Genomic DNA, 11,116 nt, shown 5'->3' on the forward strand with positions numbered 1-11,116 from the left:
GCCGCGCATTTCGAAGCACTCCATGTCCTCACTGATAAGAATGCTGATAGGCACCATACCAGTAATGACGCAGAGAGCGTCGTGTGACACGGTACGGTACGCGCTCGCAACCCTCAGGCACATAAGCCTGTAAGTACTTTCCAGCTTCCGTCGGTAGCATTTAGTACTTAGCGCGGTGCCCCACGCCGGGCCGCCATACCTAAGTATGGATGTAGCAACACTAGCCAGAAGCTTGCGCTTACTGGCGTACACCGCAGAGCTATTGGACATCATCCGGGACAGTGCCGCAATAGCTGTGGAGGCTCTTTTACAGGCATAATCGACGTGGCTACCGAAGGTAAGCTTATCGTCGATCATCACGCCCAAGTGTTTGACGGAGCGCTTTGACAGGATAGTACAGTCTCCTACACTGATCTCCGTCTGCTGCTCCGACTTCAGGTTGTTAACAACCGTCACCTCTGTCTTGTGGTGAGCCAGCTCCAGTTTCCTGGACCGCATCCACGCCTCCACAACCTTGATCGAGTGGTTGGTAGTCAACTTTACCTCCTCGATCGTTTCACCGTAGACTTCGAGCGTAATGTCGTCGGCAAATCCGACAATCACCACTCCCACTGGATACTCTAACCTCAACACCTCGTCGTACATGACATTCCATAACACCGGACCCAGGATGGAACCTTGCGGGACTCCTGAGGTTATGTGAAAGCACTTCCGACCCACCTCCGTGTCGTAGACTAGTACACGATTCTGAAAGTAACTTCCGAGAATCTTGTACAGGTACTCCGGTATCCCCAGACGCAAGAGCGCATCGGCAATAGCAGACCAGCTGGCGCTATTAAACGCATTCCTTACATCCAGAGTCACTACCGCGCAAAAGCGAATTCCCCTCCTCTTAGGCTCGAGTGCTTTCTCGGCGGTTTTTGTAACCGACAAGATAGCGTCTACGGTGGACCTCCCCTTCCGGAAGCCGTACTGGTTACTCGAAAGACCATTTTCGCCCTCGGTGAACCGCAACATTCTATTGAGGATGATCTTTTCGAGCACCTTCCCCGCCGTGTCAATCAAGCATATTGGTCTGTATGCCGACGGGTCTCCGGGTGGTTTCCCCGCCTTTGGCAATAGTACCAGGCTCTGCCTCTTCCAAGCTTCTGGGAAAACTCCCTCGTCCAGGCATTTCTGCATAGCAGACCTGAACATCTCGGGAGCTTCTGCAATAGCTACTTTTAAGGCCAGGTTCGGAACTCCGTCCGGACCTGGGGCCTTACCTACGCTAAGGGACTTAGCTATCCCCGCAAGTTCCACATCGGTGACCCTCTCCTCATCGCCAGCCCCAGTCCCCGGCTGTCCTACGAAAGGAGGCCAAGGACTAGGATCATGACGCGGAAAAAGTCCTCCAATGATCCCCTCCAACATCTCTGGAGATTGCTCTGTAGGAGCCATCACACCTCTCGTCTTGGCCATAACGATCCTGTAGGCGTCACCCCACGGGTTCGTATTGGCACTCTGACAGAGACCCTCAAAGCAGGCCTTTTTGCTTGCTCTTATCTCGGTCTTGAGCGCGGCTTTTGCAGCGGCGAACACCACCCGCCGTTCGTTTCGCTCTTCCTCTGATCGTGCTCGCTGCATCCGCCGCCTAGCCCGTAGGCAGGCGCGGCGCAGGTCCGCAATCGCGTCGGTCCACCAGTAAGCCGGTGGCCTCCCATTTCTAGGGTGGACTCGCCTAGGCATGGTCGCATCACACGCACGTGAGAGCACCGCTACCAGCTCGTCGCCGTCTAAACCGATTAAGTTTCGCTCACGGCGGAGCGCCTCCCTAAATACCCCTTCGTCGAAGTATGATGTCTTCCACCTGCGAGGGCTTGGCCTTGGCCTAGCCGCCTCTTCTTCTATCCGCTGTCTGCTGTTATTGTAGTCGATACTGTAGCGAACCGCCAGGTGGTCGCTGTGAGTGTAGCCATCATCTACTCTCCAGTTCGAACTACTTGTTAGGCCAGGACTACAAAAGGTCACGTCAATAATTGACTCCGCTCCGTTTCGACTAAAGGTACTCTTGGTACCGACATTAGCCAAGTCGACATCTAAGATGGCCAGTGTTTCTAGCAGGATCTGACCCCGCTGGTTCGTGAAACGGCTTCCCCATTCCACGGCCCAGGCATTAAAGTCGCCCGCTATTACCACCGGCCTTCGCCCTGTTAGCACGGTCGTTAAGCGGTCCAGCATTTGCGTGAACTGCTCGATCGGCCACCGCGGAGGCGCATAACAGCTACAGAAGAAGACCCCGTTTACTTTGGCGACCACGAAGCCCTCATAGGTAGTAGACACCAACTCCTGAACGGGGTATTTACCCGTCGTCCAAATCGCCGCCATTTTTCTGGTCCCATCCGCGACCCAGTTGCCGTTGCCGGCGGGTACTCGGTATGGGTCCGATATGATGGCGATATCCGTCTCCCACTCAGGGCGCGCCTCTTCGTACTACGAACCGTCGTATTGCCATCTTACACGCCTCCGTAGTCAAGGAATGCACTACCTCTAGGTGGACAGTCCGGATGGTGAGGCATGTAAAGAGCGCCACCCACCGCTTGACCAGAGAGCGCCCGACCTTGACCTGAATGGGACCGAAGTAATCCAACCCCACAAAACTGAAGGGCCGAATGTACGGACTAAGGCGCGCCTTCGGTAGGGGAGCCTCACGCGGACACACAGGCTTAGCTCTGGACACCTTACACTGCATGCAGTTTTTTGACAAGCTTTTCAGCAGCGCACGTAGGCACGGGACGTGGAACCGCTGACGAATTTCGTTGATCACCGTCTCGTTATTTGCGTGAAGATAGTGTCGATGATACCTTTCCACGACTAGATTGGTTAGCCGATGTCTTTTTGGGAGGATTATCGGGAATCTGGTGTCGAACGGTACGAAGATCGCACCGGCAATTCTCGTGTCCATTCGAGCTACACCGCACTCATCAACTTCATCATCAACTTGTTTATGGTCTTTGTTGATGTTGTTCAGAGCGTTCATGATTAACGAAAAAAATAATCATGATTAATCATTGATGATTAAAATTTCAATATCTGTTATTAATGATTAAGATGAATGATTAATTCGGTTTTTAGGATGAATAATGATTATGATTAATGATTAAATTTGTTTTTATCTGTGATTAGTGATTATGATTAATGGTTAAAAATGGCTTATTGATTAAAAATCATGATTAGTCATGATTAATCAATCACAGAAAACTGTAAATGATTAATAAAAATTAAATCTGAGTTATTTAAAATATATTAGAAATTTCAAATATACAGTTTTCTGTTCCCAAGTAGAACGCTCAAGTAGAATTCCTACTTTTTTCGCAAGTATTTTTGACATCTGAAGCATTACTTTTCCTTAAGGAATAATAGGCAGAATAATGGACTATTTTTCGCAAAGAAAAGTGACAGCTTCATTAGAACCAATGTTACACTTTGCTTGCCGGCTGCGAACTGATCAAGTAATTTTGAAGTGGAATCATTACATACTTGACCATTACTTGTTCTATCTTTTTGTTCAGTACGTACAAAGTTGAAACTAGCCTTAGAAATGTATCTCTATATTGGCTGTGGGTGCATAAATTAAAATGGGCATAAAAAAGAGGTTATTTGTGCCTAACTTAAGTCAGGGCTTTAATCAGCGAATGTAGTTCGCCAGAACAGATCTTGCTCCTGGAAATTTGCGATGGAGCCAAGGGGATTTCCAGGAAGTTCCAATGGTCTTCAGGGGTGTTTCATTAGGTTGTTTAAGGCCATTTCAGGAGCATTTTAAGGGCGTTTATGAGCATTTCAATAGTATAAAGAACATTTCAGAGAGTTTCAGAGGCGTTAAGGGTTTATTCAAATTGATTAATGATGCTTTCAAGGGCGTTTCAATGGGATTACAGAGGTTTCAAGAGCGTTTCGAAGCATTTCAGATAGGGTCATATCAGGTGAGTTTCAGGAACATTTTGGGGTTTCAGGGGCATTTGAAACGGAATTAAGGGAATTTCAAGGGCGTTTCAATAAGATTATGTAAGTTACAGGGGTGTTTCAAAGCATTTCCGGGGCGTTTCAAGGGTTTTCGTTAAGAGGTCCCTGAAAACCCTCTGAAATTTTATGAAACGCCCCTCAAATCCACCTGAAAACCCCACGGGCCCCACGTAATTCACAGAGACCATTCGGAAGCACCGAAAACACCTACGTAACGACCCTAAAACTCGTCAAAAATAATCATAAGTCCCATAAAATTAACTTGGACTCCATGTAACGCATCATAGATCCCCCGAAGCACCTGAAACGCCCATGAACCTCATATAACGCACCTGATACCCGCATCCTCCCGAAAACACCTCCGTAGCGCCTGCAAAACTCGCAAAAAATAATCTAAAATTTCCTGAAATGCCCCCGAAATCCCCTGAAAACCCCGTCGGTCTCATGTAACGCACCTGAGACACTCCGAAACCACGATAGCGCCTGCGTAATGCCTTTGAAACCCACCGCAAAACCTCTGAAACTTCCTGAAATGCCTCCGAAATCTCCTTCAAACACCCTCTGAACCCCACCGAAAATCCTCTGATATTTCCTGAAATGACCCCGGAAATGTCCCTAAGACCTGCTCCAAATATCAATAACCTCAGTGTGACCTCCAGGTACTCCCCTGAAATCCCTTTGGATCTCCTGAAACGCCTCTAAGACCTCCTAAAACGCCCCCGAGCCCCTAGAACCCCCTAAAATTACCTTTACCTCAAGGTACCCCCTGAATCCTTCGAAACACCCATGAGACTTCTTCAAACCCCTTGAGTCATCTTAAAATGCCCCTACAACCTTCTGGTGCACCCTGGTCCCCATGAAATGTTCCAGAAACGGCCCTGAAACCCGTTAGAACTCTCCTAGATCACTCTAAGGCCACCTGAAGCACTCCTGAGACCTCCTAGAATTCCTGAAGCCCCCTGAGGGGACCGTAAAACCTTCTTACACGCTCCTGAGATCTCCTGGTACCTCCTTGAAACACTACTGCTATCTCCTGGTCATTATTACATTTTTTATACACATACACAATATAGCAGGGCATAAAAAAGATGCACAAACTGAAATGGCATAGAAATAATCTGCATAATAGAGGTTGTAGTATTTAGAACAGCATTTAAACCAATTCAAATTGGATCATACATAGAATGTGGCGAATCATTTTTTTGATGAATGATTAATGATTGATTAAAAAAATTTCTCATGATTATGATTACTGATTAATGATTAAATTGCGAAAGCAACGTGATTAAGATTAATGATTAATGATTAAACGATAATTTTTTGTGATAATGATTGATGATTTTTGATTAATCTTAATCATTAATCATTAATGATGATTAAATCTATGATTAATCATTAACACCCGCTGGTGTAGCCGATCAACTCGTTAAGTTGCTCATGCTGCAGTTCAGCGCTCGCATGAGGTCTGCACCACTCATCTGCGCTGCCACTGCTGGCTGGCGCTGTACCGCCTCGTGTCGCTGATGACCGCTCATTGAAGGTCACTCCAGCTTCCGCTTTCACTACTTGTCGGGGCGCTCGCACCAGTCCACCTCTCGTGAACGTGAGTCGATTGTGCTCTCTTTTGAATTAGATTTGTAAGTCATGTCTGTTGAAGGAGTCGCCAATGAATGATCATAATGATCTGCGGAGTAGGTATCGCTATGAGGTAGGAATCCGTAAGGCCCAGAACTATGCTGGACATGATCATGTACAACAAATAATGATGTTATTTGTTTAGTTGCCTCAAGACTGTACAATGGATAGTTTCGGAGTTGATATTGATTGATTGAAGCGAGACCTACGCCAAGGCTATCTAACCATTCATTTCCCATCCGCAGCTCAGGAAAACGTCACATCGCCGGAAACGGAATCGCATCCCATGATCAGCTACTATCGAACTCAACTGACGACCAGGAAGACTACTCATGGGTTAGTTGGATACCTTAGGTTGTCGTGTAGATAAACCCATGAACTAACCCTTTCCATCGCTTTTTTTCTACTTATTACACTAACCTTACCGGATTCCCACCACCCCCAGCAGCCCAAGGTACGAACCCAGTCCCGATGTCGGAGGAAGCGCTTCTCCTGCGTACGGACGTGCGGCCCACTTATCCTAGTGTCCTGCATCTTTCTGTCGCTCGGATTCATGTACTGGCTGTACTTCGACATCAGGCAACAGGTGGCCGAGTACCGGATCCGCATCGAGCAAGGTGATTCGACCGTACTGGTTTACCACATTTATGATTGCCAATTTATTTGAGCTTAATAGTTTTGACTTTGCATATAGGGATATCGTGTATAGTTTGGTGAGACATTTCGCCACATATCCATTCAACAAAATCGCAAAACAATTGTTACCGCTGTACCTCAACGGCTTCCCCTAATTGCATTCTGATTGGCCCTGACTAATCGATTGTCTTTTCCTTCTTTCTTCCCCGTACCCCTTCTAATACGGATTATCCCTTCGGTACTTGTGCAGTGTCAGCCACTAGTCAAAATGTGCCGGAAGCCTTACAAAAGTGGCACGAAACGTCGAAAAACCTCGAGCAAAACCAGACCGCCCTGAATGGGAAATTGCGCGAGATTCAACAAGTGCTGAGCAATTTCTCCACCGAGGTGAGCAACAGACACGCTGCAACAAACGAGGTTATGTATGTTTCTTGTCCTACATTTCTTGTCTTGTGTTCCCATTTCAGCTCAAACAGCTACGAGACACGATAGAGAAAAAGAAAGAAAACTCCCAAGAAGCGCAGCTCAACAGCTTGAAGTCGAGCGTGGCCGGATTGGGGTCCAAGATTGAGGATGCCCTCACTCGGATAACGGCCCTGGAGGATCAGCACACCAAGGATCAAGGCGAGCAGAAGACGCTCCGGAAGAGCGTGGATGATTTACAGGTGAGTTCTAGGGCTAGCCCTTACTGATCAAAACGTTACAAATGTTCACGGTCGTTGCAGGTTCTTCTCAACCAGGTGCGCAACAATTCCACGCCGACTTCGATGGACAATACGCTGAACAACGCGACGGAGCAAACGATTGCCAACATTCGGGAGCAACTCACTGCTCAGATCGACAACATGTCGCAGAACTTCACCGGCGAACTGCAAGCGCTGAAGCAGAAGAACGGCTGGCTGGACCGGGACCTGCGCAGCCACAAAACCAGCATCGACGAGTTGATCGAGAACTCGGCCAACGTTTCCTCGCACGTCAAGTCCGTGGAGAACATCTGGGTGGATATGAAGGCAAACCTGACGAGTTTGGAGGGTAGTGCCAAGCAGATGAGCGAACAGATCGAGGCGCTGCAGAACGCTACCAACGGGCTCAAGGGCAGCTTGGGAACGGTTCGCGAGCAGTGCGACCAGTACGGTGGACAAAACCATGTGATAAACGGCGAAATCGAAGCCATCAAGGCGCGGCTGGAGAAAGCGGAAAGGCGAGAGGTGGCACCGACGAGCGCTTCTGTGAATAGCACGGATGTAAGATTTCTAGGGAGTTTGTAAACAACCGCTCTGCTAAAAAAAATTGTATTTTCTTCGCAGACTGACAGGGACGCTATTTCGAAGCTGCACCAGCTGTTCGACAGTTCGCCAACTCAGTCGACGTCGCAAGCGGCGGGAGGCGCCGAACCGGAATCGCCTACAAGTCGGCAACCGGCAACGGCAGCAGCGCCATCTGGCGGAAGCCCAAGCATCAGTAGTAGTAGTAGCAGCGGCGTCGCTACCCCTACAACGGCCGCTAGTCCCAGTTCGAACAAAAAGACCGAGCCCAGTCCGAACGGTGGAGCCGGAATGTAAATAGGAGGTTAGAAAATTAATTACGAGACATGATGGGTTTGACGCCATCTTTGTGTCGTGTCGATTTTGCCAATTTTAACTCTTTCCACACATACACACATAGATTCATATTTGGATGGGAATTGTTGTTGAACTGTTGCTGGAATGGTGTTAACGCTAAAATTAACTCTTCAAGAAGTTCTGCCGTTCAAAGTGTGCAGATCAACTATAAATCTTTAAAGGCAGTAGCATTTGACAGTGACACATTACACATAAAATTTCGAAAAGTTTGTCTTCAATCTCGGACGCCCTTGTTGCGTGTTCGTGTGTTTCAAACAAAGCATGCCAAGTATTCGACAAAATTCATAAATTTTGGACGCCATTTTTATCTCGTACCTCTTTTTTGAAAGGATCACAATTATGATAACCAGAGCAACAGTTCAACGTTCAACAGTGATTCTCATTCTCATGAACATACAGCAGAAACGTGTATTTACGGGAACGCTGAAAGCGGTCTGTTTGAAAGAAAACAAAAAAAGATACAGTTAGAATAATCTGTAACATTAGCGAAACAAACAATTCGTCAATGCAAATTGCAGCACGTGTTGATTAAGTTTTAGCGTTATGAACCAAAGTTGTGTTTATTTTTATATTTTTACATATTTTTACCTTTTGAGTGTAGATGAAACTGCGATGGTTAACTATAGTACTGAGAAGGTTTTTTTCCTGATTAATGAAAAAAACAATTGAAATACCTAGTTTTCCTAAATACATAGAAACAATGGCAGCCAACGACGATGATATTATGCCGGTAAATACATGTAGATCAAAAATTCTAGTTCATACTTAGTGAGTGGACGAAACAAAAAAAATGGCCACAGTAAAACGTCAGCGAACAATAACAAATCAAAGCTAGAGGGATCCACAGAAGTGTGCAATCTATAATACTTTGTTTGAATAATTAGCTAAAAAGAAACGAGTAAAAATCTTGAGATTTCTATTTCCCTAACCCAGTCCAAAGCCGGTAGAAGTCGAATTAAATTTTAGTAACATCGAATTTCTACAAATTCAATCAAATTCTATAACTGTAACTGTGACAGTAGGAACGAAGCGACAAAACAAGTGACAAAAACTTAAAATGCAAAAAAAAAGAATGTTTCCCTGTTATGTGAGAGTACCTAAGTAAATCTGTAAGAATAACATAATATGTATGAAGCAAATCGAGAGCAATGCAAATCACAAGCATGATTTCCATTGGCGTGAGATAGAGTTTAGATGCCGTAGCATATTCAAATGATGGCCGCTATAACGTTCTTATTGATCCTGTGCACTATCTATCCAAAAAACACGTTTAAGCCTACCAAATAACCAAAACCAAATCCATAGCAGCTATTTCCACATTTTTGCAGGAATCAGGAAGCAAAAAGAAGATCGGCAGTCGAAGTTCGCGCAAAACTGATTAATCGTGTACCAAACTTTGACAGCTGCTCGAATTAACATTCACAGTGTTGTGGTTGCTGAGATTTCTTTTTGCTTCTCGATTTCCTAAGCTGATCCTCGTCTCTAAATTAGAGCTTAATACAAAGCGATACTCAAAACAAATTGTAGCAAGCACTCAAATGGCATTTCTGTTGCAATCACTTCTGCAAAAACCAAACAAATAAAAGAACAACACGCCAAACACAAAAACGAAGCGGCTATTAGAGTGCTTAGATACACGCAGTGTCTTTTCGATTCGGCGAAGCTAAATTTACGCAAATCAAGTTGGCAACACTCACGAAAACGCACCTTTTGTAGCATCACAAAGCAAGCGGCATTTTTGTACTTAGTTGCAGTAGGATTTTGATTCGAAAAATGGTCAAATCACAATTAGCTACATCTTTTTTTCGTACGGCACCAGGTACTCGTTCGTAGGCAAAATATAGTTACATATAGAGAGCGGGTAAAAACAAAAAGAAACAAAACAAACTGAAAATTGCGAAGAAACGTTTGCATTCTCTGTAGATACAGTACCTACCTACCTACCTTTCGAAACCGATTCATCTTGCTGCTTGCGATCCCCCCAGAGAGCAAAATATATAAACAAAGACACATTCAATTCCAACAACTAGGCCTTATTACTTTTTCCACGATAAATATCACATTTCTTTTTTTTTACTTATAGAGGAACGATACTTCAGCAAAAATATTCACTAAGCTAATGTGTTTTCATAATAATTGAAAAGAGACGAACCAGCCAAGGGCTAAAAGTCTCTTTAATAAAGACAAATCAATCAATCAATAACACTAGTTTACAAAATAAAACGAAAGTCGTGAACTTCCGTCAACGACCAAAATTTTGAAGCATAATTGAGCGCTGATTTCGAAACCGTGCTTCAAAAAATTTAAAGTAGAACGGTTTTTGAGTTTTAGCTCAATATCGAGTTTTGCAACTTTTTAAAATATGGAATTTAATAAAATTCAAATATCTTCTGTTTTGTTCAACCAGATTTACATCTTTTTCCATAAATTAAGAGCTGAATATAATACAATTCGATCATCTGAATGCAGGTTTTGCGTCAGATTGATGAAATTCAAGATATTGACGAGTTTTGGGGACAATCTCCTTAAATTTTAGCAAATTTTCCAAAAATATATGAAGAAATGTATTTTTTTCAATAAGAAAAAGGCAATTTAAAAATTCTTTCTCAACGTTTATTTGAAATATCATATGTAGGCGAGTTACAGTAAAAAATTCAGCTAAATCGGAGCATTGATTACGGGTTAATGAGATGTGTGAAGTGAGCGACTTTGCTTAAAAATAGAACAAAAATCGATTACAAATCATCATCCTTGTATTCATCCTTGTATGGAAAGTCGAAAAAAATTCCGCTCTACTGTATTTTTTTTTTCCTTTGCGTTTTCGAACCCAGGGCATGATTCTACACCAAAAACGATCATCAGCTTACCGAGTTCAAAAATGCTGTAAACTAGTGTAATTGGAAGTGGTGCAAAAAGGCTACCTGCCATACCCCAGATGCCACTTCATGAAAACATTCAAAAATTACGTCCATCATTTTTTGGGCATTTCCTTCGCCCCTCTGGCTTTTTGGTATACTCAATACATGCAGTATCATCTCCTTCCTCGCTAAACGATGGTCGTTATATTTGAGTGACCCCTAATATGTATACACTGAACGGCGGTTTGCGGTGAAAATTACTATTCTGAGGGTCAATTTAAATACACAACGCCACTAAAAATTTGTGCAGACTGAGTTTCGTTTCAATTCAACAGAATTATGTTTTCAATTTTACCATGGACT

General features: G+C 44.5%; 1 protein-coding gene across 9 annotated transcripts in view; it reads left to right on the forward strand.

Annotated features, from left to right (window-relative positions):
* LOC109416999 (uncharacterized) overlaps positions 1-9,921 on the forward strand; it is a 91,478-nt gene extending 81,557 nt beyond the window's left edge. For 7 of the 9 annotated variants that reach the window (XM_062853387.1, XM_029876583.2, XM_019691113.3 and 4 more), the window contains exons 3-8: positions 5,883-5,973; positions 6,083-6,254; positions 6,524-6,660; positions 6,741-6,938; positions 6,999-7,517; positions 7,581-9,921. In XM_062853387.1, the coding sequence (XP_062709371.1) occupies positions 5,883-5,973; positions 6,083-6,254; positions 6,524-6,660; positions 6,741-6,938; positions 6,999-7,517; positions 7,581-7,835 (1,372 nt within the window). In that variant the 3' untranslated portion in view covers positions 7,836-9,921. The remainder of the gene's footprint in view (positions 1-5,882; positions 5,974-6,082; positions 6,255-6,523; positions 6,661-6,740; positions 6,939-6,998; positions 7,518-7,580) is intronic. The other 2 variants (XM_019691116.3, XM_029876584.2) reach the window with 2 other exon arrangements.
* The last annotated feature ends 1,195 nt before the right edge of the window (positions 9,922-11,116 follow it).

Source organism: Aedes albopictus, chromosome 2 (genome assembly GCF_035046485.1).
Source record: "Aedes albopictus strain Foshan chromosome 2, AalbF5, whole genome shotgun sequence".
NCBI lineage: Eukaryota > Metazoa > Arthropoda > Insecta > Diptera > Culicidae > Aedes > Aedes albopictus.